The sequence below is a fragment of the Capra hircus genome, chromosome 8 (assembly GCF_001704415.2).
Source record: "Capra hircus breed San Clemente chromosome 8, ASM170441v1, whole genome shotgun sequence".
Taxonomy (NCBI): Eukaryota; Metazoa; Chordata; class Mammalia; order Artiodactyla; family Bovidae; genus Capra; species Capra hircus.
This window is the reverse complement of record NC_030815.1, coordinates 109,695,206-109,721,776: the sequence shown is the minus strand read 5'-3', so window position 1 is coordinate 109,721,776 and position 26,571 is coordinate 109,695,206. Positions and strand designations below refer to the sequence as shown.

Below are 26,571 nucleotides of genomic sequence, written 5' to 3'. Positions count from 1 at the left end.
TCCGGGAAAGATGGCGGCCGCTGCGGTTTGAATTCCAGCGGCGCCGCCGGAGTGCGAACAAGAGCTGGGTTGGAGGGGGCGGGGACCTGGGGAGCCGGGCGGGTCGCGATCCCGCGGGGGAAGCAGTGGCGCCGTCGCTAGACACCAGCGGCACCACCTCCTCTGTGTCCACGATGGACTCGGTGTTGGAAGAAGACGTCACCCTCCCCGGGACGCGTAGCGGCTGCAGGTGCGGCCCGGGCTTTGTGGGTTCGCGGTAACCGGGCCGGGGTTCCCACGGATGGGGGTTCGGTCCATCCGAGACTCGAGGTTTGCTCCTGAGGGGGTTTGAGGGTTCCTGACGTGGGGAGTGTGTGAGATGGATTTCTTCGGGGACGATCTCTTTGGGGACCCGCCCACTGATAACTGAGTGTAGGTGGTTGAGGGTCCCGACCTGCATCGCCCCCATGTCTCGTATTTCGGGACATATTTTGAAGAGGAGATGAGGGACAGGTAAGGGGTTCTCTGAAAGAGAGGGAGATGGAACGTCTTGGAGTGTGCAGTTAGTGAGGGCTGGTTGAGGGGCGGGGACCTTGAGGGTACTTGGTGGCTCATTGTGGTTTGGGGGTTTGCTTTCCTTGTAGGGAGTGTAGTCGGTCTGTCCAGACTTTGCTTATGGGTCACATAGTGGCCGCCATGACTCAGGCCGTGGGGTGCAGTGGTTAAGAACCTTGGCTGGAGTTGAACAGAACTGATTCAAGTTCTGCTACTGCTAAGTCGCTTCAGTTTTGTCCGACTCTGTGCGACCCCATAGACGGCAGCCCACCAGGCTCCCCCGTCGCTGGGATTCTCCAGGCCAGAACACTGGAGTGGGTTGCCATTTCCTTCTCCAGTGCATGAAAGTGAAAAGTGAAAGTGACGTCGCTCAGTCGTGTGTGACTTTTAGTGACCCCGTGGACTGCAGCCCACCAGGCTCCTCCGTCCATGGGATTTTCCAGGCAAGAGTACTGGAGTGGGGTGCCATTGCCTTCTCCAGCCTGGCATATTATCAGTGCTTTAAAAATAATTTGGTCCCGCCATTATCACTACCACCATCGTCGTGGTCATCAACAACAGTAGTGCAGATTGGGGGATAATGGCTGAATGAGTCTGTCCCAAGAGGCAGTTGGAGTCCACATTGCTGGTGGGTTGGGGGTCTCTCTTGGGACGAAGGCTTGAAAAGGTCCTGCACTGCTATAGAGTTGGGCCCCTTCGCGTGTCCTGGGCTCCTGGTTGGGGAGAGGCTGGGAGGACTCAGAGGAGAGCCCAGAGAACCTGTGGCATTTATCCAGCTCTGCCAGGAACAGGCTGCCTCTTTTGGTCCTAACTGAAAGGGTGGCATGTTATTTGCTGTGTTCATATCTGGATGCTTTTAAGAGTAAAATGGACACAGTCAATATTTATTCCTGAGCAGCGGACATAAACAGGTCCTGTCTTGGGCCAACCTGACAAATGGTTGCTCTGTTTATTGAGAGCCCAACAGAGAAACCATTTATACGGATGACACAGGACGAGATGGTTGGATGGCATCATCGACTCAGTGAACATGAGTGTGAGCAAACTCTGGGAGCTGGAGAAGGACAGGGAAGCCTGATGTGCTGCAGTCCATGGGGTCGCAAAGTGTCGGACATGACTTAGCGAGTGAACAGTTTCATCAGACACAGAGTAAGGCCCTTTGACGCTCCTGCTAGTTGAATCCTGAGGTGATTTGTCATGTTCCTTTCTCATCATCTTTCTGCCACTGCCTGGGCGTATTGTGGGTTTCCCTGATAGCTCAGTTGGTAAGTGGTATATCACCCCTCACCTGGATTGTCCTCGTTTCCTTCACACCTCTGATAGCCTTTTATACTATAGCTCAAAAGCTCGTTTTAAAAGTACAAATCTGATCACCACAGTCTGCTGCTTTATATGTTGAATGCCTTTCATTGCCATTAAGGTAAAGTCCGTTATTACTCAGGGCTTCCCACGTGGCTCAGTAGCAAAGAATCTGCCTGACAACGCAGGAGACTCAAGAGCTATGGGTTTGATCCCTGGGTGGGGAAGATCTCCTGGAGTAGGAAATGGTTAACTCACTCTAGCGTTCTTGCCTGTGAAAATTCCGTGGACAGAGGAGCCTGGAGGCCTGCAGTCCATGGGGTTGCAAAGAGGCACATCACTCTCTCAGGCAGCCCTTCACATCTCAGTACCAGTTTTGGAATCTTGTTCAGTCGCTCAGTTGTGTCCACCTCTTTGAGACCCGCTGATCTTCAGCACACCAGGCTTCCCTGTCTATCACCACCTCCCGGAGCTTGCTGAAACTCACGTCCATTGAGTCGCCATCCAACCATCTCGTCCTCTGTCGTCCCCTTCTCCTCATGCCCTCAGTCTTTGCCAGCATCAGGGTCTTTTCTGATGAGTTGGCTCTTTGCGTCAGGTGACCAAAGTATTGGAGCTTCAGCCTAGACCTAGCTGGGTTTCCATCCCAATTCTGACACTTAACAATCATGTGACCTTGGGCAAGTCACCCTCTGTGAGCCTCAGTTTTCATCATCTGTAAAATGGATGAGTCTAAAAGAGTTTAGCCCAATGTCTGACCCAGAGTAGCAACTCAACAAAACATCAAATATTTTCCTTGCTCTCCTCTCCCTGCCTTTGCTGGTAACCCTGGTGCTGCATACATTCCTGAGCTAATCTCTTACCTACTTAAGACTCTCCCTGGCTCCTTTCTGCCCTCAGGATCAAGTTCTTTAATGTGGCTGCTGAGCTCCTTTGTGCTGCGGCCCCATCTACCTCACTAGGGTCCTGCCTTTCCTCTCCCTTCCCTGTTTCCTCTCCAAGCCTGTCACCCTGCTGGCTGCCAAACTGTTATGAATGATCTGCCTTGTTCTTTCTGCTGCTGGGCCTGGGTACTTGCTGTGCCTGCCGCCTGGATTGCCCTCTCTCCTCTGCTTTGCCTTATTATTTTTCACGTCTCAGTTTCGATGTCACTGCCAGGAATCCTTCACTGACATCCCCTCTCCCCACCTGGGCCCTCTGTTCTCCTTTAGTCCCCCATCACTGATGTATTCACAGCCCTTATTGACATCACTGAATTTTCTCTTTTTTTGACCATATCATGGCGGATCTTAGTTCACTGGCCAAAGGTCAAACCCAAGTCCCCTGCAGTAGAAGCTCGGAGTCTTAATCACTGGCCTGCCAGGGAAGTCCCATGACTTCACTGAATTTTATCGACTAATGCAGTCCAATCAGTATATAATTTGAGCCATGTATGTAATTTAAAGTTTTCTAATAGCCACATTAAAAGTGTACAAAGAAACTGCTGAAATTAGTTAATAATGTTTTATTTAACCTAATATTTCCACATATTATCATTCTAACTTGTAGTCAAATAAATGCTAACGAGATATTTTGCTTTCTCTCTGATCTTACTGAGTCTCTGAAGTCCGGTGCGTGTCTGGCGCTTACCGCCCTTCTCGATTTAGAGGCGCCGCATCTCAGGTGCTCGGTCGGTCCATACGCTGGCCGCTGCAGGCACAGCTGTTAACTTGACTTTCTCCCAGACTCGACTCTGACCTGCGTGAGAACAGGGGCTGCGTTGTGACCATCTTTGTAATGCAACTTCCTAACCTGGTATCTGGCTCATGGTAGGGGCTCAGTAGCTGTCTGTTAATTCCCTGGATGAACAATGGTCCGGTGAGGTGATGGTTTTATTCACTTTTTCCAGGTGAGGACACTGAGGTTCAGAGAGGTGAAGTGAGCACCCTGAGATCCCACCAAAAAAGCACGTGATCAAGCCAGGATTTAAAATCCAGGCCTGCATACTCCAAAGTCTGGCTCTCGGTGCCCCATCCTGCCTTTCACCTAGTTCTCTGAACCAAATCTGAGAGGATTCTGGGAGGATTTTGTGGAACTGCTGTGGGCTGGAACTGGCCCTCAGAGTCAGCTTCTCCATCAGGTGGTCTGAGTGGAGGAGAAAAACCCCTGGAACATGAGGAATCTTTTTATGCTGATATGGATGCTCTTCTGCTTGGTAATTTCCAGGCCCCTGTTTTAGAGACTGAACTGAAGTCCGATTGTCCTTGGCCTTCTGTTGAGTTCGGGCAGTGTGTGTCCTCCTCTCCAGGCTCGGTCACCGGTGGGTACCCCAGGAGCTCCGGCTCTGTGAGGTTTAGACCTGGATCCTGGTCCCTGGGGCCCCTTCATTAGGTCCTGCCCGATGGTGTTGAAAGGACCTGGGCTTTGTGCGCAGGACGCCTGCGTCAGAGTCCTGCCTCAGCGGGGTACTGGCTGTGTTGCTGGAGTTTTTCACATAACTGTCCTAATTCTCAGTTTCCTTCAGTGACAGTTTCCGTTTTGTTGGGTGACTTTGTGGACGAAGCAGAGTTGCATGTTTTAAGCATCTGGAGCCGATGGGGGAGTACCTTCAGTGTTGGCTGGTGTTTGGTTAGCTATTACCGTGTTGTACCGTTTTCTGGACAAAGTCCTCTGTGCCCACTCCCCTGGGTTCACCCGTTTGGTTTCATGCCAAGGATTCTGCCTCTGCCTGAGTTTCCAAAGGCCTGGCCAGGCCTGTTCATCTGTGGGTTCCTTAAGCACATGGCCGTTAAGTGCCTCCTGCCTGGTTAGGGGCAGACCAAAAAAAAAATGTCTCCTATAAGTCTGTACACAGTTCGTACTTTCTCAGGCAAAGAATACCTTCGTGGATTTTGTAAAAGGAGATTGAGAAAGAGGATGGCAGAATGAAATTTCTGGTGACGGCTTGCCACTTACCAACTGAGGCTTGGTGAAGCTTCATCCAAGGCCGACCTCGGACTAGAGGTACCCCTGGGCTGTGAGGTTTGAGGAGACGCTCCCGGTCGCCAGGGTTAGCTCAGCAAGGGCAGGGAGCGTGTCTGGCTTCTTCCCGATTGGATCTTTAGAAAGAACGATGTCTGGTACATAGTAGAGGCTCAACAGTTATTTGTTGAATGAATCAATCTTGTTCAATCTCTATTTGAAAAGATAAATACCGTGAATGTAGGCTCCCTATTTTGTAGTGAAATGCTGCTTTATAATCACTGCGTGAAAAAGTGCACAGCAGAGTGTAAATGGTACAAGCTTGTTGGAACACAGTTTGGCATTAAAAATGTGCCTTGTGTTTTTAACAGCTTTACTGAAATCTGATTTTTATGCCATAAAGTTTACCCATTTGAAATATACTATTCAGTGTTTTTTTTTTTTTTTTAGTATGTCTACAGAGTTGTGCAATCATCACCATAATCTTAATTTTAGAACATCTTCATTATCCAGAAAACCCTGTGCCCATTAGCATTCACTTCCCGTCTTAGCTTGGGCTGCTGTAACAGAAAACTGTAGACCGGGTAGCTTACTGACTACCCGCGTGCACGCGCAGTCGTGTCCAGCTCTTGGCGCCCCATGGACTGTAGCCCGCCAGGCTTCTCTGTCCATGGAGTTTTCCAGGCAGGAATACTGGGGTGGGCTGCCAGTTTCTGTGCCGGGGGATCTTCTGACCCGGGGACCGAAGCCCCGTCTCCTGTGCCTCCTGCACTGGCAGACGGAGTCTTTACCACTAGCACCGCCCGGGAAGCCCATCATTGACAACAGAAGTTGGTTTCTCACGTCCTGCGCCTGGAAGTCTGAGTCAGGGTGCCGGTGTGGTCAGGCTCTGGTGAGGACCTGCTTCTCACTGTATCCTCACGTGGTGGAGAGCAAAGAGAGGAGGTGGGAGCCCTGGGAACGCTTCAAGGCGCCAGTGCCATTCCTGAGGGCGCCACCGTCTCCACCTCATCTGGTCTGAATCACCTCCCCAAGGCTCACCTCCTAATACATCCCGCAGGTGGGGGCTGGGCTCATCGTATGAATGCCGGGGACAGGTTAGCCTGCAGCACTCCCCGTTCCTCCCCCTGCCCCCTTCCTGCGCCCTAGGCAACCACAATCTGCCTTCAGTCTATAGCTTTGCCTATTCTGGACATTTCATAAAAATGAGATATTACAATATGTGGACTTTTGTGAGATTCCTCTGTGTTGCAGCATGTGTTAATACTTCATTCCTTGCTGTGACTGAGTATTCTGTTTAAAACATGTCCCCGTTTTTGTTCGTTGATTGGTTGCTGATATTTAGGTTCTTGCTTTTCTGGCTCTTTTGCTATAAACATTTATGTGTGTACAAGTTTTTGTGTGGACATAAATTTTCATTTCTCTGGGAATAGGGTTGCTGAGTCGTGTGGTAACTCTGTGTATTTAGCATTTTGAGGACCCGCTCAACTCTTTTCCAAAGTGGCTGCACCATCTCACACGCTCAGCATCCTACACTCTGTGTGAGGATCCTTATTTCTCCATTGACTTGTCAGCACTTATTATTATCTGTCTTTTATTGTAGCCACCCTGTGGGATGTGGCATGGTGTCTCATTGTGGGACTGATTTGCATTTCCCTAACAACTGACCATGTGGGACATTTTTTCATGTGCTTATTAGCCACTTGTATATTTTCAAACCCTTCGCCCATTGAAGAAATGTAAATATATTTAGACATGGCAATTCCGCTTCTTGCTATCTATCGAAAAATCCTCCTGCTTGTGTACAGTGAGACGTGTATAAGGAGATAAAGCATTGTTTGTGAAAGGAACAACTTGGAAAGAAGTTGAGTTTCCTACACAGTTCAGTTCAGTTTAGTTCAGTTGCTCAGTCGTGTCCGACTCTTTGCGACCCCATGAATCGCAGCAGGCCAGGCCTCCCTGTCCATCACCATCTCCCGGAGTTCACTCAGACTCACGTCCATTGAGTCCGTGATGCTATCCAGCCATCTCATCCTCTGTCGTCCCCTTCTCCTCCTGCCCCCAATCCCTCCCAGCATCAGAGTCTTTTCCAATGAGTCAACTCTTCGCATGAGATAGCCAAAGTACTGGAGTTTCAGCTTTAGCATCATTCCTTCCAAAGAAATCCCAGGGCTGATCTCCTTCAGAATGGACTGGTTGGATCTCCTTGCAGTCCAAGGGACTCTAAAGAGTCTTCTCCAACACCACAGTTCAAAAGCATCCCCTGCCTCTTGAGAAATCTGTATGCAGGTCAGGAAGCAACAGTTAGAACTAGACATGGAACAACAGACTGGTTCCAAATAGGAAAAGGAGGACGTCAAGGCTGTATATTGTCACCCTACTTATTTAACTTATATGCAGAGTACATCATGAGAAATGCTGGACTGGAAGAAACACAAGCTGGAATCAAGGTTGCTGGGAGAAATATCAATAATAACCTCAGATATGCAGATGACACCACCCTTATGGCAGAAAGTGAAGAGGAACTAAAAAGGCTCTTAATGAAAGTGAAAGAGGAGAGTGAAAAAGTTGGTTTAAAGCTCAACATTCAGAAAACGAAGATCATGGCATCCGGTCCCATCACTTCATGGGAAATAGATGGGGAAATAGTGGAAACAGTGTCAGACTTTATTTTGGGGGGCTCCAAAATCACTGCAGATGGTGACTGCAGGCATGAAATTAAAAGACACTTACTCCTTGGAAGAAAATTTATGATCAACCTAGATAGCATATTCAAAAGCAGAGACGTTACTTTGCCGACTAAGGTCCGTCTGATCAAGGCTATGGTTTTTCCAATAGTCATGTATAGATGTGTGGATGTGAGAGTTTTCTACACAGTACCTGGTAAATAGACATCTGTTTCACAGGTCTCTTTCAGACTGTGACCCGTTGTCAACTTGTGAAATTCGATTTAGTAGGTCGGAACCAGAATTAAAAAAGAAGAATGGAACAGAACAGAAGGCACCTGAAGAATGAAGGCTGATGCATTGCCTTCTGTTGGTTGGGGTCAGTGAGGTTTGAGAAACACTGCTGTGGAAGGCTCTGCAGGAGTAAAGAACGCTGGTGTAGAGCTCTTTGTACTGTCATGAAAACATCTTGACACATTCAGTGAAGAAGAGACGCTGCAGAATAGCGTACGCTTACACACGCAGAAAGGTCGGGAATGTCTTACCGCCGAGAGCGGTCCCTTCTTCCGGGAGACCGAGATGCCGGCGAGCAGGAGTCAGGAAGAGCTGGAAGCTCGTCCCTCTCTGTTGCATTCGTCTGTAGCTTTCTCTCATTAAGAGCAGATGACCCAGAGTGAGAGGCAGGCTGCCGAGAGACAGACCGGGGTGTGCTTGCTGTGCGTTTTCTGGCCGGGACGTGCAGTCCAGTCCTCGGCGCGCACAGCCCGTCCTCGGTGAAACGCTGCGGGGCCTCGCGTGGACGGCCAGCGGTGGGCGCGGTGTGCAGAGCCGGGGCAGGGCCCCGGGTGGCGGCGGGAGAGCGAGCGGCGCGGTGGCCAGGCGCAGGGGCTGTCGGTTCCCTGGCCCGCGGGGCTGAAGGCCCGGCCTCGGGGCGCCGGGCCCCCGCCGCAGCCCTGGAGGAGGGCGCGTGGGGCCGGGCGGTGCGCAGGCGCGGAGCGCGGGCTCTGCAGCCAGGCCGGCTGGGGCCTTTCAGCCTGTTGACTGCCAGGCCTCCCTTTTCCTCACTTGAGAAAATGGCAGCATTGGAAAAGGACCAGGGCGCCCAGAAGGGCTGTGGAGAGGGGGCGGCGCCGGGCCGCCCGTCCCGGGCGCGGGGTCCGTCTGCGCAGGCGCCCCTGCGGGTGGCGGCCGCGGTTCCGCTGCGCTCTGCAGGTGAGGACGCGGGCCCTGACCACGTGCCCCTCTGAGTAGGAGCTCGCGGCGGCCCCGACACAGCTGAGTGCCTGGAATGGGCCCTGAGACGCCTGGATTTTGGCCTCAACTTTGCTACCCAACCCCGTGTGATTTGGAGCAAATAAGTTCCTTCCTTCCCGGAACTTGGTATCCTCCATCCACACCATGATAAAGCCCCATCTCAGCCCTCTTCCTTTGCCTGGATTTGATTTCGGTTGGGGACCCAGAAAGCCGCAACCTAGGCCCAAAGTGAGGGATCGGAATGGCTACCTAAAGCTGAAGGCTTGAAGCTGGAGGTGTGGCTGGAACCAACAGAGAGCCCTGATGCCCGAGGGTCCCGACATTTCAAAGGGGGCGCAGGTAAAGCCCACATGGAAGTTTGACGCGAGCCAGGCCGGAATTTCTGCATTAAAGAGCGGTTTCTTCTAAGAGTTGCAGTGTCAAATGTCATCTTTCATACTTTGCCTCTTGGAAACTTGTCTAAGACCAGATTCTTTGGCTTTGCCTGCCACGTGGCTTTCAGCCGTGATTGGTGTTGGCTTGAGTCACTGATGGGCCATTTCCTCCAGTGGTAGTGAATTAATGGCTGTGATGGAGAGATTATTTTTTTGGGCTCCAAAATCACCGCAGATGGTGACTGCAGCCATGAAATTAAAAGACGCTTACTCCTTGGAAGAAAAGTTATGACCAACCTAGATAGCATATTCAAAAGCAGAGACTTTACTTTGCCGACTAAGGTCCGTCTAGTCAAGGCTATGGTTTTTCCTGTGGTCATGTATGGATGTGAGATTGGACTGTGAAGAAGGCTGAGCTCCGAAGAATTGATGCTTTTGAACTGTGGTGTTGAAGAAGACTCTTGAGAGTCCCTTGGACTGCAAGGAGATCAACCCTGGTATTTCTTTGGAGGGAATGATGCTAAAGCTGAAACTCCAGTACTTTGGCCACCTCATGTGAAGAGTTGACTCATTGGAAAAGACTGATGCTGGGAGGGATTGGGGGCAGTAGGAGAAGGGGACGACAGAGGATGGGATGGCTGGATGGCATCACGGACTCGATGGACATGAGTCTGAGTGAACTCCGGGAGATGGTGATGGACAGGGAGGCCTGGCCTGCTGCGATTCATGGGGTCGCAAAGAGTCGGACACGACTGAGCGACTGAACTGAACTAAACTGAACTGATGGAGAGAAGCCCAGACTTGGGGATGTAGAGACCAGAGTCGGCTGAGCTTCCCAGTAAACTGTGTGTGTAGTTTTGGGGCCACTGAGCCTCCAACTGCAAAGAGTGGTGGCTAACTTTTATGATTTGTTTAGAAAATGGAGTTTGTCCTGGTGGTACTTACTGGAGGGAGTCGAGAATTATAAAAAATTAAAAAGGAAAATATTGAATCTCTCTCCTTTTCCTACAAATAATGCTTTTTAATATTTCACTTGTTATGTGTACTTACAGCCCCCTAGTTTGCAGGAAGGATTTGAGGTGATTTTAGTGTACATGTATTTTTTTTGTCTTCCAGTAATTGAAGGCATATCCTGCTTAAGTTTGCTTCTTTCCTTTTCTCCGGTTATCCTCATAGCAGACACATTTTATGTAATCATTTTCCTGATGCTGAAATTTCATGATACCTAATTGTTTTGCTTGGTTCCGATGTTGAAGTTTCGTTCCAACTCCAGAGTTTGATGGTCAGACAACATTGTCCTAGGAACAGGATGGATCTGTATTTAGAGGCCTGGAAAGAGCAAATTGCCGAGAAGTCAAGCTGAACTTCCATAAGATCCTAGTTTACGGCTTGGGATAGAGAGGCATTGTTGGGTTTTGTACATAAAAGACTTGGATTCTGGACTTGGTTCTCTGACTAACTGCCCTGAGACTGGCTAGGCTACTGAAATTATCTGGGCCTTAGAGCCTTCCTTTGTAAAATGCATAGACCCTCAGGGAACTGGCCAGTTCTGGTGAAGGTAGATCATTTACCAGTTACAGAGCACTGTCTGTTTCACGGTGACGAGGGCACTTTGCTCCCGTTCATGGAATACTCACGGGGTGCAGGGCACTTGCTGGACACCAGGTGCTTTGTTTGACCACCAGTGACTCTGTGAAGCAGCTGCTGTTCTTGTACAGATGAGGGGAGCGGGGCCGGGAGAGGCGCGTGGCGGAGTTTGCAACAGGATTCAGGGAACTGTGGTTCATGTTGGACCACCCCTCCTATCATGGCTTAGTTCTCTGTCAGTGTCTCCAGACCTCACTGAACCTGCTTGTGTAATTTAGCCAGTAAAACTTCTGGAATCAGTGAATTTTTCATTTTTGTCTGATGTTCTTAATGCATCCGAATTAGTACCTGATACTTTTAAGCTCATAGGCATATTGATAACGATAATAGTAGCATCGACAAAAACAACAGTCGAAGCCTCCTGCTGATCACTTACTGTGTGCTAAGTGTTTATATGCACTAGTTTATTTAATCTTTACAGGTTGAGGGGTGGTGTCCCGTGTACTGAATTAATAAGAAAGTGTGACTCAAGGGCATCAGTAGCTTAGGTTTGGCCCGGTGCCTCCGCGCCCAGCCCCTCCATGGCACACAGAACACTTGCTGTGTGAATGACTCCATGACCGAACCCCCTAACTCAGCTAGTGAGCCTTAGAGCCACAGCTCAGCCCCAGAGCCTGGGTCCCTCACTTCCTCACTGCCTGCCCTGGGGGTGGCCCTGCAGGCGGTCGGGGGCGGCGCAGGCGGTCGGGGGCGGCGCAGGCGGTCGGGGGCGGCGCAGGCGGTCGGGTGCGGCGCAGGCGCTCCGGCAGTCTCTGCTGCTCAGATGGTGATCCCCCTTTTGTTGCGCGTGTTCTCTCCTAGTGGCCTTGCTCTCAATGTGCCTGATGACCCGGAAGGCGCCAGCCCTGATCCTGGTTCGGGAAACGGTGGTAAGTACACAGAGTAAGAACAGGGGAAGTGGATGCTGGGCCGTGAGGGCCGTGAGCCCTTGAGCTGGGAGCCTGGGCCTGAGCTTCGGTGGGTCCAAGGCCCAGTGCTCCCCTGGCGTGGCTTGGTGCTCCCAAGAAGGGCGCGGTGTTTAACGTAAATGTTGACCCGCTCCTCACCTCCTTTCATAAGCACCAGGCTAGGGGACGGGATGTCCTTTGGGCCACACTTCATGAGTTTCACTTCTCACCACCACGCTTGCCTAGGGGGTTCAGCCGGTGTTTGCTGAACTGAATGACCAGGGGAGGTTGGGTGTTGACTCGGTGACTCGGTCAGGTTCAGAGGCTCTGTTGGGTCCTGCTCCCGAATGGCTGGAGGCCCTGGAGGGCTGCTGTCCAAACCAGAGCGTGCCAAGGCCTCCCTGGCAGGCTGCTGGATTCCGTGTGCTGGCTGGGGCCCGGCATTCCTACACGGGCCTGCCCTTCGGAGACACGTAGTTGGGTAGACCACAGGAGACGGCGCTGAGCAAATTAGCAGTCTGCTGGGTTGGAGCTGGGTTACGAGGAAACTTTCTGTTCAGCAGTTTGCGTTTTGCTAAGCCTTCCTCATAATTTTTGCTTCTGAAAGAAAGTGGACACTCTCATCAGTATCTGTGGGAAGTGCTAATAATTTGCCTTATTGAAATATCTTAGAGGTATTTTGACTGGTGTTTTTTTCCCCCCGTCTCCAGAGTGTTGAGATTACGGGCAGAAAGGAGTCTTTAGAGCAGACAAGCTAAGTTTCAGACGGTGAGCATGTGTTAATTCTCCCTCAGGTTTTCCTTTAGAACCTGGCAACTTTTGCTTTAAGCAGACAGTGCGGCAGTTCTGGCTTCTCTGCCTTCTGCCCCCAGGCCGTTGGGACCGGAGGCTTGATCGGCCTGCTCCTTCATTCAGCCCTGGTGTGCATCGCTTCCTGCCAGGCTCGGGCCTCGCACTGGGTTTCAGCCTGAATCATGGCTCCAATCATGCCTGGAAGGCAGGCAGTTAAAGAACGGTCGCGCAGCCAGCGGGGCGGGGAGGAGCAGGTTTCCCCTCAGGAAGGAGTGGGGCGGCTGAGTGTCCCTGGCAGAGGAGCTGGCCTGGAGGCCTAGAGAGTGAGGGGCCCCGGGTAGGGGCATGCGCAGTGACAGAGCCTGCCTGTCTGAGCAGCAGGCAGGTGGCTGTGTGCCCTCGGCCTGGCGTGCGGGGCCTGCTGGCCGCCCCTGCCTCTCCCGAGCCTCCTCTCTGCTGAGCCCCGAGTGCCGTGCCCTCGCCCCCCTCTGCCGGCCGCCCCCTGAAGCCTCAGCTGCAGCCCGCGCTTCCCCGGCTCTCCCCAGCCTGCCTTCCGTGCCCTCTCCTCTCTGAATCCTGCATTTTCGCTGCATTTCACTGCAGTTCTTCGTGTTGGCCACTTAAGGAGCATCCCGATTCGGACCGCTGCTCACCTGCCTTCCTTGGCCTAAGCACCGTGACCTCTGGCCTGGATTCTCCCTGCTTTCTCCTACCTGGTCTCCTCGTTTCTCTCTCAGCGCCTTTCATAAAGATCTATTCTCAGCAAGGCAGCCAGAGGGAGCCTGTGGAAACCGAAGTCCCCCACGCTACCCCTGAGCTCGGAATCCTCGTGTCCTGAGGGGCCCTACTCAGCCTGTCTCCCGGCACCTGCTCCCCCCTCTTCTGCTGTCCCCCCTTTATTGCTCTCCCATCTGTTGGCCTCTTGGCTGGCTCTCAAGTCCTCTAGGTCCCTGCCACCCCAGGCCTCTCTCTGTGTCCTGTCCGAATCTGCCCGGAGGTCAGCCCTTCCTCAGTTTAACCACCTTATTTGTTTTCTTTTCTTTTTGCCGTGGTGTGCAGCATGTAGAATCTTAGTTCCCTGACCAGGAATTGAACCCGTGCCCCCTGCCTCTTGCCCCTTGCGTTGGGAGCATGGAGTCTTAACCACTGGACTGCCAGGGAAATCCTTAACCACCTTACTGGAAGCTGCAGTCCTCACCCCTCCCTTGCTATTGGCATTTCCTGTCCTTACCCACTGAATTGTTCTCCGCAGCATTTATCACCGTTGACTATGCTCTGCGAGCGCTATCGTTTATCGTCGGTCCCTTCTTTCTGGACTGTCGGCTCCTTCTCTTTGTTCTGTTTCTGGAATGGCACTGGGCAGAGAGTAGGCCCCCAGCGCCCACTTGGGGGAGGAGTGAATTCATTCATTCGCTCAATGCACATCTCCTTAGCACCTGAGCAGTGCCCAGTGCTGTGGCGCGTGCAGCCGTCGGCTCACACGTCCCCGTCTTGCCTGCTGGGTGCCCGCTCGCCACTGCTTCCCCACACCTCGCCTGGTGCTTGGCACAGTGGCGTGGGCTAATAAATGTTCGTCGAATTAGAGAAGCTGTGGAAAGATCTGGGTTTTGGCTAAGTCTAGAATTGCCCTGAAGCAGCGATCGGCAGTTTCCGACCGCAGCCTGCTTTTGAAAGTAAACTTCTGTTGGAACACAGCTGCTTGGCTTTTGAAGCGTCCGTGGCTGTTTTGTGTTGATTGGTTGTGACAGACTGGGGGCTTTGTGTCGTCTGGCCAACAGAGCCTGAAGTATTTATTGTCTCGCATTTTAAGAAAAAATGTGCCAACCCCTGCTGTCAAGTCGGACAGGCTTTGTTTTAATTGCTGACGTATGAAGATGACATCCCACCCAACAAAACAGATTAAGGACCAGCAGTAGGAATAGATATCGTGGCTTTGCTTGCTGCCTGCATTCTCTGGGTGCATCTTCTGATACGTAACCGGGAGATTCCCTGGTGGTTAGGCAGTAAAGAATCTGCCTGCAATGTGGGAGACCCGGGTTTGATTCCTGGGTTAGAAAGATCCCCTGGAGGAGGGCATGGCGACCCACTCTCGTATTCTTGCCTGGATAGAGGAGCCTGGCAGGGTACAGTCCCTGGGGCTGCAAAGAGTCAGACACGACTGAACAACTCACACCTTTTTACCTTCTGACATTCACATGGTTACACTGGGGCCGGTTTAAGTAATTTTTAAATATTTGAAATATAATGACTTAACCGAGAAGGCAATGGCACCCCACTTCAGCCTTTTCTTGCCTGGAAAATCCCATGGACGGAGGAGCCTGGTGGGCTGCAGTCCACGGGATTGCACAGAGTTGGACACGACTGAAGCGACTTAGCAGCAGCAGCAGCAGCAGACTCAAATCACAAGACAGAATATAATGTGGAAGCTATACTTTTTTTCCTGCTAGTAGGGTGTGGGGCGGTTTGCCTGTTGTGACATTTTCCTGTGTCTGTTTTGCTTTTTTATAGTGCTCCCAAACGTGTCGGAAGAAAAGGTGTCTCCCACCAGAGCGCGGAACATGAAGGACTTTGAAAACGTAAGTAGAGACACTGAATTAGCATCCCTCAGGGCTCATGTCTGTGCCCGCTGTCCAGCAGACCCACAGGGAGCCTGGGTTCTCGAGAAGGGTCCAAGCAGGAAGAGGCAGAGTTTGGAGGAGTGCTGGGGCTCCTGGACTCTCTCTGGAGCACTGTGACATTCCTGCGCGGCTGGCCCTTTGCATACAGGCCAGTTACAGGTTCTGACAGCATCATGATTTCCAGCCTCGGGGAGTTTGGTGTATTTCTGGCGTCCTGAAGGTGAAGATGTCACCATGGAGCACAGTTGAGAGGTGCTGAGGGGTTGCAAAGGCTTCCCTGGTGACTCAGCTGGTAAAGAATCCATCTGTGATGGAGGAGACCCCAGTTTGATTGATTCCTGGGTCGGGAAGATCCCCTGGAGGAGGGACAGGCTACCCACCCCAGTATGCTTGGGCTTCGCTGGTGGCCCAGGTGGTAAAGAATCCGCCTGCAGTGAGGGAGACCTGGGCTTGATCCGTGGGTTGGGAAGATCCCTTGGAGGAGGGCATGGCAACCCTCTCCAGGATTCTTACCTGGAGAATCCCATGGGCAGAGGAGCCTGGCGGCTGCAGTCCAGGGGATTGAAAGAGTCGGACACGACTGAACAGCTAAGCGTAGCGCAGCAACGACGTGTGGCCGGAGCTTCCCTGTGACGGAAGGCACGTTACTTGTGGTCCCCACTGACTCTGTCCTGTGACTGAGGTTTTCTGTATTAGCCCCATTTTACAGGTAGGGAGTCTTAAGACGAGGAGGGACCCACTTACGGTCACATAGTACGTGAGTGACAGAGCTGGAATCTGAGCTCAGGATTTTAACGGCTCTAAAGCTGTTCATTCTCTCTGCCATGTGGGGCGGCCTCTTTGCGTCTTGCAGGCTGCGTCTTTGTTGAACGGAACGGGAGCGATGTATTCCCAGGTTGGCGTGGTAATCGTCTCAGCGTGGATTGCTCGGTGATGGATTTGACTTCAGTGTTTCCCGTCTGCCAGCATTGTGCGCTTCATTTGTTAGTGGACGGGGTCTGTTGTCAAGTAACAGGAAAATAAGGTTATTTCCCCAATTCCAATTCTGCTTAACAAGTTACCTGCTCAGCGTGCTCATTTATCATGGGAAGAATTAGACCCTTCTTCATTTGTAACCAAATGAAATCCATACTATGCAAGACACGGGAGATATTTATCAGGGAGAGGACGCAGGAAGCAGAGGGAAGGACGTTCCACAATCATGTTTCTCTCTCCCCAGTTGTCTTTCCCGAACAGAATGGGACTGTCTCTGGATTTAATTTAGAGCACTCATTACTGCTAATAGTTATCTGCAAACCACCAGTGACCAACTGAGGAAATGACTTGTCAGATCTCTGATGGAAACAAGTAATTCTGGAGCGTTGAGTTGTTATAATTTCAACTGTACAACCTGATATATGTTGTGGGGTCTGGGGCCTCAAACAAATGAGATTTGATTGTTCCACATCGTGTATAATTAAAATGTGCTCCACTATTAAATGGTTGTTCGTGTTTTATCATAAGAGTAATAATAGCTACTGTTTATTGAGCTCTTGCTCTGAGCTGGGAACTGTAAGTGTTAAGCTCTTCATATATATTACTTTAATATTGAAGCAGCTCTGCGAGATACAGAGTTATTTAATTTTTGAAAGGCACAGCGTTGATTTTTGTTTCTACATGGAAACATCTGCCAATCTTAGAGTTTTAGCTTCACATGTTGTCGCTGCCTTTTGAACTGGGAGAGATCAGAGAATCGAGTCCAGCTCCCCTTTATGGACTGTAGCCCACCAGGCTCTTCTATCCATGGAATTTTCCAGGCAAGAGTACCGGAGTGGGTTGCCATTTCCTTCTCCAGAGGACCTCCTGACCCAGGGATCGAACCTGGGTCTCCCGCATTGCAGATAGACGCTTTACCGTCTGAGCCACCAGGGGAGAGGAGAAACGGAGACGCGAGGTGGCAAGGCCGTTCTTAGGCGCGGTTTGTGCCCGGGGCCGCGGGCTCTGAAGCTAGACCACCTGCTCATCCGCTTCTGCCGGGTGACCTTGGGTGGCCTTAACCTCTCTGCACTTTCTTTGTCTTTAAAATGGGCATGTTACTAGTTTCTGCTTCCCAGGGCTGTCGTGCAGATTCACGAGGGACGGTATGTGAAGCGCACGTGCCCAGCAGAGCCCGTCCTGTGTGCTGTGCGCTTCTCCTTGCGGTTACGGTTATATACGTGTATATATGTATACTGCGCGTTTCTCCTTGCGGTTACTGTTATGTTTATCGCTACTGCTTTCCTGCTCTGTCACGTGATTCACATTTCCCTTTCTGAGGTGTGTTCCTGATGTGACCCAAACACTTCTTTTCTTTTCTTTTTTTAATTTTTAAATTTTTTTTAAATTTTAAAATCTTTAATTCTTACATGCGTTCCCAAACATGAACCCCCCTCCCACCTCCCTCCCCATATCATCTCTCTGGGTCATCCCCATGCACCAGCCCCAAGCATGCTGTATCCTGCGTCAGACATAGACTGGCGATTCGATTCTTACATGATAGTATACATGTTAGAATGCCATTCTCCCACATCATCCCACCCTCTCCTTCTCCCTCTGAGTCCAAAAGTCTGTTATACACGTCTGTGTCTTTTTTGCTGTCTTGCATACAGGGTCGTCATTGCCATCTTTCTAAATTCCATATATATGTGTTAGTATACTGTATTGGTGTTTTTCTTTCTGGCTTACTTCACTCTGTATAATCGGCTCCAGTTTCATCCATCTCATCAGAACTGATTCAAATGAATTCTTTTTAACAGCTGAGTAATACTCCATTGTGTATAGGTACCACAGCTTTCTTATCCATTCATCTGCTGATGGACATCTAGGTTGTTTCCATGTCCTGGCTATTATAAACAGTGCTGCAATGAACACTGGGGTACATGTGTCTCTTTCAATTCTGGTTTCCTTGGTGTATATGCCCAGCAGTGGGATTGCTGGGTCATAAGGTAGTTGTAATTGCAATTTTTTAAGGAATCTCCACACTGTTCTCCATAGTGGCTGTACTAGTTTGCATTCCCACCAAGAGTGTAGGAGGGTTCCCTTTTCTCCACACCCTCTCCAGCATTTATTGCTTGCAGATTTTTGGATCGCAGCCATTCTGACTGGTGTGAAGTGGTACCTCATTGTGGTTTTGATTTGCATTTCTCTAATAATGAGTGATGTTGAGCATCTTTTCATGTGTTTGTTAGCCATCCGTATGTCTTCTTTGGAGAAATGTCTATTTAGTTCTTTGGCCCATTTTTTGATTGGGTCGTTTATTTTTCTGGAATTGAGCTGCATAAGTTGCTTGTATATTTTTGAGATTAGTTGTTTGTCAGTTGCTTCATTTGCTATTATTTTCTCCCATTCAGAAGGCTGTCTTTTCACCTTGCTTATATTTTCCTTTGTTGTGTAACGCTTTTAATTTTAATTAGATCCCATTTGTTTATTTTTCCTTTTATTTCCAGTATTTTGGGAGGTGGATCATAGAGGATCCTGCTGTGATTTATGTTGGAGAGTGTTTTGCCTATGTTCTCCTCTAGGAGTTTTATAGTTTCTGGTCTTACATTTAGATCTTTAATCCATTTTGAGTTTATTTTTGTGTGTGGTGTTAGAAAGTGATCTAGTTTCATTCTTTTACAAGTGGTTGACCATTTTTCCCAGCACCACTTGTTAAAGAGATTGTCTTTACTCCATTGTATATTCTTGCCTCCTTTGTCAAAGATAAGGTGTCCATATGTGTGTGGATTTATCTCTGGGCTTTCTATTTTGTTCCATTGATCTATATGTCTGTCTTTGTGCCAGTACCATACTGTTTTGATGACTGTGGCTTTGTAGGAGAGCCTGAAGTCAGGCAAGTTGATTCCTCCAGTTCCATTCTTCTTTCTCAAGATTGCTTTGGCAATTCGAGGTTTTTTGTATTTCCATACAAATCTTGAAATGATTTGTTCTAGTTCTGTGAAAAATACGGCTGGTAGCTTAATAGGGATTGCATTGAATTTGTAAATTGCTTTGGGTAGTATACTCATTTTCACTATATTGATTCTTCCGATCCATGAACATGGTATATTTCTCCATTTATTAGTGTCCTCTTTGATTTCTTTCATCAGTGTTTTATAGTTTTCTATATATAGGTCTTTAGTTTCTTTAGGTAGATATATTCCTAAGTATTTTATTCTTTTCGTTGCAATGGTGAATGGAATTGTTTCCTTAATTTCTTTTTGTACTTTCTCATTATTAGTGTATAGGAATGCAAGGGATTCCTGGGTGTTGATTTTATATCCTGCAACTTTACTATATTCATTGATTAGCTCTAGTAATTTTCTGGTGGAGTCTTTAGGGTTTTCCATGTAGAGGATCATGTCATCTGCAAACAGTGAGAGTTTTACTTCTTCTTTTCCAATTTGGATTCCTTTTATTTCTTTTTCTGCTCTGATTGCTGTGGCCAAAACTTCCAGAACTATGTTGAATAGTAGCGGTGAAAGTGGGCACCCTTGTCTTGTTCCTGACTTTAGGGGAAATGCTTTCAATTTTTCATCATTGAGGATAATGTTTGCTGTGGGTTTGTCATATATAGCTTTTATTATGTTGAGGTATGTTCCTTCTATTCCTGCTTTCTGGAGAGTTTTTATCATAAATGGATGTTGAATTTTGTCAAAGGCCTTCTCTGCATCTATTGAGATAATCATATGGTTTTTATTTTTCAATTTGTTAATGTGGTGAATTACATTGATTGATTTGCGGATATTGAAGAATCCTGGCATCCCTGGGATAAAGCCCACTTGGTCATGGTGTATGATCTTTTTAATGTGTTGTTGGATTCTGATTGCTAGAATTTTGTTGAGGATTTTTGCATCTATGTTCATCAGTGATATTGGCCTGTAGTTTTCTTTTTTTGTGGCATCTTTGTCAGGTTTTGGTATTAGGGTGATGGTGGCCTCATAGAATGAGTTTGGAAGTTTACCTTCCTCTGCAATTTTCTGGAAGAGTTTGAGTAGGATAGGTGTTAGCTCTTCTCGAAATTTTTGGTAGAATTCAGCTGTGAAGCCGTCTGGACCTGGGCTTTTGTTTGCTGGAAGATTTCTGATTACAGTTTCAATTTCCGTGCTTGTGATGGGTCTGTTAAGATTTTCTATTTCTTCCTGGTTCAGTTTTGGAAAATTGTACTTTTCTAAGAATTTGTCCATTTCTTCCACGTTGTCCATTTTATTGGCATACAACTGCTGATAGTAGTCTCTTATGATCCTTTGTATTTCTGTGTTGTCTGTTGTGATCTCTCCATTTTCATTTCTAAGTTTATTGATTTGATTTTTCTCTCTTTGCTTCTTGATGAGTCTGGCTAATGGTTTGTCAATTTTATTTATCCTTTCAAAGAACCAGCTTTTGGCTTTGTTGATTTTTGCTATGGTCTCTTTTGTTTCTTTTGCATTTATTTCTGCCCTAATTTTTAAGATTTCTTTCCTTCTACTAACTCTGGGGTTCTCCAATTCTTCCTTTTCTAGTTGCTTTAGTTGTAGAGTTAGGTTATTTATTTGACTTTTTTCTTGTTTCTTGAGGTATGCCTGTAGTGCTATGAACTTTCCTCTTAGCACTGCTTTTATAGTGTCCCACAGGTTTTGGGTTGTTGTGTTTTCATTTTCATTAGTTTCTAAGCATATTTTGATTTCTTTTTTGATTTCTTCTGTGATTTGTTGGTTATTCAGAAGTGTGTTGTTCAACCTCCATATGCTGGAATTTTTAATAGTTTTTCTCCTGTAATTGAGATCTAATCTTAATGCATTATGGTCAGAAAAGATGCTTGGAATGATTTTGATTTTTTTGAATTTATCAAGTTTAGATTTATGGCCCAGGATGTGATCTATCCTGGAGAAAGTTCCATGAGCCCTTGAAAAAAAGGTGAAATTCATTGTTTTGGGGTGAAATGTCCTGTAGATATCAATTAGGTCTAACTGATCTAATGTATCATTTAAAGTTTGCGTTTCTTTGTTAATTTTCTGTTTAGTTGATCTGTCCATAGGTGTGAGTGGGGTATTAAAGTCTCCCACTATTATTGTGTTATTGTTGATTTCCCCTTTCATACTTGTTAGCATTTGTCTTACATATTGCGGTGCTCCTATATTGGGTGCATATATATTTATAATTGTTATATCTTCTTCTTGGATTGATCCTTTGATCATTATGTAGTGGCCTTCTTTGTCTCTTTTCACAGCCTTTGTTTTAAAGTCTATTTTATCGGATATGAGTATTGCCACTCCTGCTTTCTTTTGGTGTCTATTTGCGTGGTATATCTTTTTCCAGCCCTTCACTTTCAGTCTGTATGTGTCCCTTGTTTTGAGGTGGGTCTCTTGTAAGCAGCATATAGAGGGGTCTTGTTTTTGTATCCATTCGGCCAGTCTTTGCCTTTTGGTTGGGGCGTTCAACCCATTTACGTTTAAGGTGATTATTGATAAGTATGATCCCGTTACCATTGACTTTATTGTTTTGGGTTCGGGTTTATACACCCTTTTCGCAAACACTGATTTTCTTAAAGGCAAGGGAGAGCCTTCTGTGTCAGCATGTTTAGGGTTTATGTTTTGGCTTTATGACTGTGGTCCTTCGGCTGCTGTTAAGGTTGTTTTTTTTTATGACATTAATATTTTTTATCGTAGCACTTTCAAGAACAAATTCTGCAGTTGAAATTGAAATGACAACATGGTTCTCACTGTCTCCCTTTCAAGTCTTTATAAGTCACTGAAAATCTTCATCTGGCCTGAGCTACTAAATGCAGGATCTCTATGTTGGGATGCTTGTAGGAAATGCTCTTGGCATCTAATGCTGATTTTACAGTTCGCATACATATTAAAGAGAGGACTACAATACTTTGGACTTAAAGGGGAAACTCATGATTTTTTTTATTCTAGTCTTGGATTGTGGATATCTGAACATCAGAGTCTGTTAACAAGGGTCTAGCAAAATACAGGCCTCTTGGTTTTGCTTAGAGTTCAGGCATTCATCAGTGAATATTTTCAAATCCATGTCCTGTGCTGGGGCTAGGGAGTTTGCAGTAGATTAAGTGCCCATCAGGAGACTCCCAGTCTGTTTAGGGAGATGGATAGGAAACTCATGCAGTGATTGAGGTTAAGTCCAGGGCACTGTGGGGCATAGAGCGGGGGCCTGATCCTGGCTCAGGGGACTCTGGGCAGCCTCCCTGGAGCAGGTGTTCTTGAGTTGGGTCATCAAGACTGGTAGGGATTAGCCAAGGTGGGAAGACTGGGAGATGACCCTAGGCACTGGGACTCACATGTGCCAAAGACACAGAGAGAGCATGACGGCATGGCTCTCGGGAACCCAAGTGCCCTTTGGCTGGAAGGAGGCTTGGGGGGTGCTTGAGCGAAGTGGGGCTGTTAAAGCAGGCGGGGCCAGATTCTGCCGACTCTTGTATGTTGCACCGCTTTGTCTGAGTTTCGTCCTGAGGATGAAGGGGCGTCAGTGGTAAGTTTTAATCTGGGGAGGGAAGTGACTGGAGTCACTTCACAGATGAGCCAGGCTGGGCGCTCTGAGGCCAGGGGTGCCGTGACCAGTAAGGAGGTGCAGTGAGTGGTGGGCTCTGGAGGCGTGGAGAAGAATCAGAACGGCAGCGCTGAAAGAGCCCCCGGGATCGGCTCATCCCGGCCCTGCGTCTGACACACGGGCCTCGAGCCCGGAGACGGGCAGGGGCTTGCTTGGTCTTTGAACCCAGGCCTTGTCTTTCTGCTGCACTAGGCGTGCTGTGTGAGTCCCCTTCTGACATGTGAAAACCGCGCGCCTTCTTGTGAGTCTGTCAGCTGGGGACCTGTTGTCTAATCCCTTCCTCAGCTGAGGTGTCGTCCTCTGAACGGCAGGCCTTATGGTAGGAGGCTGGCAGATCAGTGTGGTCTGCAGTGGGAGCCTGTCTTGTTGGTCCTTCTTGGATGATAACATCGTGGGGAGTGCCCCGGACCAGGAGGCTGGGCTAAGCCGCGTTCTGTAAAGGCCTCTGCTTCTCTGGTGTGACCGGTTCCAGAGAAACAGTCTGTCTCTCCTTTCGTCTCTCTCTAAATGCTGTGAGTGACTGGGGAGACCCAGAATCGGGTTCAGTGCGTCCAGTCTGGGTAGCTGTTCTTTATTCACGGATAGAAGCGTTTGCGTCTGGCTTTTCCTGTGACGTGTAGCTTTCTGTCTCTGTTGATACAGGTGGATAGTATTGTTTAATGACCGTCTTAAGTTCCCAAAGATGTGCTCTCAAAGTGGGGGGTTGAACCGTAGCTTACGTAACCTCTTCCTGCGCGACGTTCAGACTGTCCGATTCCTCGCTGTGATAAAGCGGTGGTGAGTGTCCTGGTCGCTCTCTTTGTACACTTAGGTGTTCTTTTCCCCTGAGGGCAGGTTCTGCTGCTCCTGTCTCCAGCCCAGCTGCCCTGAGGTTCTGGTGTTTGTATCGGGGTGCTTACTCCGTTCTGTTGAAAAGTCTTGGTCTCAGCGAGGCAGTTGGTCCGCTTTAGTGTTTCATCCCGCCGTGGCTAGGAGTTTGCATCTTCGGCTTTGCCCCGAAGCCTTTGTGTGCTCCGTGTCTTCCTGCCGGAGGTAGCTCCCTTGCCCCTCAGCCCTACCGGGTGTGTATGGCCCTGAAGCGTCTGCAGCGGCGGCGCACGCGGATACGACACGTTCCTGGGAATGACCAGAGCTGGGTGTTAGGCCTGGCGCTGTTGCACTGGCAGGTTGCTTCTAGAGCCTTCTCTGTAACGCGGGGCTGGATGCGGCCTTCCCCTCGGAACTGGTGGTGAGGGCTCCGTGAGTCCTGGTGTGGAAGGCCCCTCGCTCGGTGCCTGGCGTGCGGCGGCCCTCGGTGCCCACGTCTGCTCTGTCCTGAGGGCCCTGCTGCGGCCAGCTCCCCCACCTTCTCCTCGTCCGTTGTCAGTCTCCACGGACCCTGCGGTGATGTTGCTTTGACCTTGGAGCAGAATCCCTGACTGCTTGCTGTGGCCCGGCCCGTGTGACCCTGCCCTGTGCCGCCGGCTGCGGCCGTCTCCCATCACGCCCTGCCCTCCAGCCTCTGGCTGGCCTTCCTCAGCCACGTGGCCGGGCCTTCAGCGTGCTCCTCCCTGCGGGGACTGTCCTTTCTCTTCCTCCTGAGCGCCAGGATCCTTGCCCTCCATGGCTTGGTCTCCACGCGACTTTATAGAGAGGCTGTCCGCAGCTCCCTTCCCGAGTGTGCCTGGGACCCAGCACTCGGGTGCGGTGTTCCACCGACTTTATAGAGAGGCTGTCCGCAGCTCCCTTCCCGAGTGTGCCTGGGACCCAGCACTCAGGTGCAGTGTTCCACCGGGAGGCTTGTGACTGTTTGCAGTTACGTGTTTTATTGGTGCGATTGCTTAACTTTGTCTCCTCTGCGGTGTCCTTCATGCTCATCACCCAGCTGAACAAGATGGTAGTCAATGAATCCTTATTGATAAAAATAAGTGTGTTGCCTTGTAAGCTGTGAATTTTGGCTGCCTTACCTGTGCAATGGGAAAAGTGGTATTTGACACCTAGGGTTGTGGTGAGGGTTCAGTAGCACCTGCCAGAACAGTGCCTGGTATCCGGGTCTTAAGCCGATGCGGGTGGCTGCAGCAGTGTAGCGGGAGGGAGGGGCACGCAGATTCCCCCCAGAGTCTTAGGAGAGCAGGCAGTGATGAGGGTCGGGGAGGCTGAGAAGGAGAGCGGGGCGCCTTCAGAACCAGGCGGGGGAGCAAGAATCATGTGGGGCGCAGGTTGGCGGAAGTGGAGGAGGGCACTCTGGGGCTGGCAGAGTGACTGTCACAGCCGCCCTGTGGTCCTGGCTCTGCAGGAGATGGGGCCCGTCGGGGCCAGAGGTCTTGGAATCAAGTCTGGTCAGTGTTCAGCGCAGAGGCTCATCTGTGTAGTAGGCTGGTCTCCTGCACGCTGGGTCAAATGCGCTGACTGCTCAGACCTCTGCGTGTCCTGGCCACGCCCTCCGCAGACCTGGCCAGGTGGCGGGCTGGGCAGCGTAAATATTTACAATCTTTCTGAAGGCCATTTGGAAAGAGATTTTGATGGTCATAACAATAGTATTACTCTTGAGCCCGATACTCCGTCTTGGGAAAATCCATCCTGAGGGAAGAGCCCAGCAGGAGGGAAGAGCTGCGAGCGTGGCGCTGTTGCCACGTTGCGTGTGAGTGTGAAACATCGGGAACAAGGGAGCCACATGTTACGTTTGTCATCTCTTTGGCTTATTGCAACAAGCTTGTGATGAAGGTGTTTCCCAGGTGAGGAAGCTGAGCTTGGAGAGATTCAGTGATTCGCTCAGGAGTTTAGCGTGATGGAGAAACAAAAAGAAGGCCAAACGCACAGCTGGTCTTTCTGGTCGGAAAGCCCGCAGGCATTCTTCTGGAACACGCTGAATGCGTGGGTGCTCAGCAGGGAAATGGTTAAGCAATTGACTGTGAATCAATTCAGTAGAATTCGGTGCCGTCATTTTGAGTGATAATTATGGGAATTCTGTAGCAATGTGAAAATATTTAAGACATGTTAGGGGAAGCAACGGATTATACAAATTCACTTATGTTACAGTTTTACAAAAAAATGTGTATTCATGAGCAAAGGCTGAAAAGAATATATAGAGAGTAGATTTCATAAGATAGTTGCATTCCAGGTGTTGTTTGGGTTCACTTTTAAAATCCTGTTGTTGCTCCAGTATTGTTGGTTGATGAATAGATGTTTGCCTAGCAACAGTTTTCTGGGTGTTTTGAGGACCCTGGGAGAGTACTGGAATCAGAAGCCAATCCCAGGGTGTCTTCTGCGTCTTCGTCTTCCTAACCCCACTTAGCTGCTGCTGGCAGAACTGTCTTATGGGTGGTGTTATTTACCAGAAATGAATTCTGGGCAGCAGGATTTCATGGTTTTTGTGATGTCTGGGTGAATGGTCTAACAGTTTTTGGACTTTCAAAGAGGATAAAAAAAATTTATGGTGGCTCGAAGGTCTGCGTATTGAGGCTTGAGTGAGAAGTGGATTCATTCTGAAAGTGATCCTGTGTTTTCTGCTCGCTCAGTGCCAGGCTCTGCCAGGTGCTGTAGGTCACGTAGTTGTCCCAGCACCTCCATGAAGTAATTGACTTTGATCCTCTTTTTATTGATGAGCAAACAGCGACTCAAAGTTGTGCAGTGGTTTCCCCAAGGTTAGGTGGCTCACAGGTGACAGCGTTGGGAGTTGAGTCCACTTCCGGCTCCACTGACCGCAGGGCCCCTGCCCTCGGTCCTTGTTGCTTGCAGTCCAGAGGTGCCCTGGAGGCTGAGCCTCCGCTGCGGAGTCCCCGGCCCTCACAAGCCGCTGAAGCTGATGGCCAGGTCGCCAGAAGCGCGGCTCCTGTCTGAGAGTTCGGTCGGTCGGAGTTGCCCTGATTCTTTTTATGCTGTTGGCTTTCGCCTTTCTTCCCTTTTGGATGGTGCCCTAGGCGCAGAAGGCCTTTGACAGGGAGTGGGAGGAAGTCACGATGACTGCGCAGAAGCCTCCAGAGGGTGTCCTGCCGCTGAGCTGGGACCAAGCTGGGATGGTTCCTCTTTCAGAGGC

At 49.4% G+C, this 26,571-nt stretch overlaps 1 protein-coding gene across 8 annotated transcripts in view; it reads left to right on the top strand.

Annotated features, from left to right (window-relative positions):
- CDK5RAP2 (CDK5 regulatory subunit associated protein 2) overlaps positions 1 to 26,571 on the top strand; it is a 180,943-nt gene continuing 154,372 nt past the window's right edge. For 6 of the 8 annotated variants that reach the window (XM_018052695.1, XM_018052692.1, XM_018052698.1 and 3 more), the window contains exons 1-3: positions 1 to 229; positions 11,516 to 11,583; positions 14,902 to 14,969. In XM_018052695.1, the coding sequence (XP_017908184.1) occupies positions 174 to 229; positions 11,516 to 11,583; positions 14,902 to 14,969 (192 nt within the window). In that variant the 5' untranslated portion in view covers positions 1 to 173. Of the gene's footprint in view, positions 230 to 11,515; positions 11,584 to 12,311; positions 12,370 to 14,901; positions 14,970 to 26,571 lie in introns of those variants that run through there. The other 2 variants (XM_018052697.1, XM_018052696.1) reach the window with 2 other exon arrangements.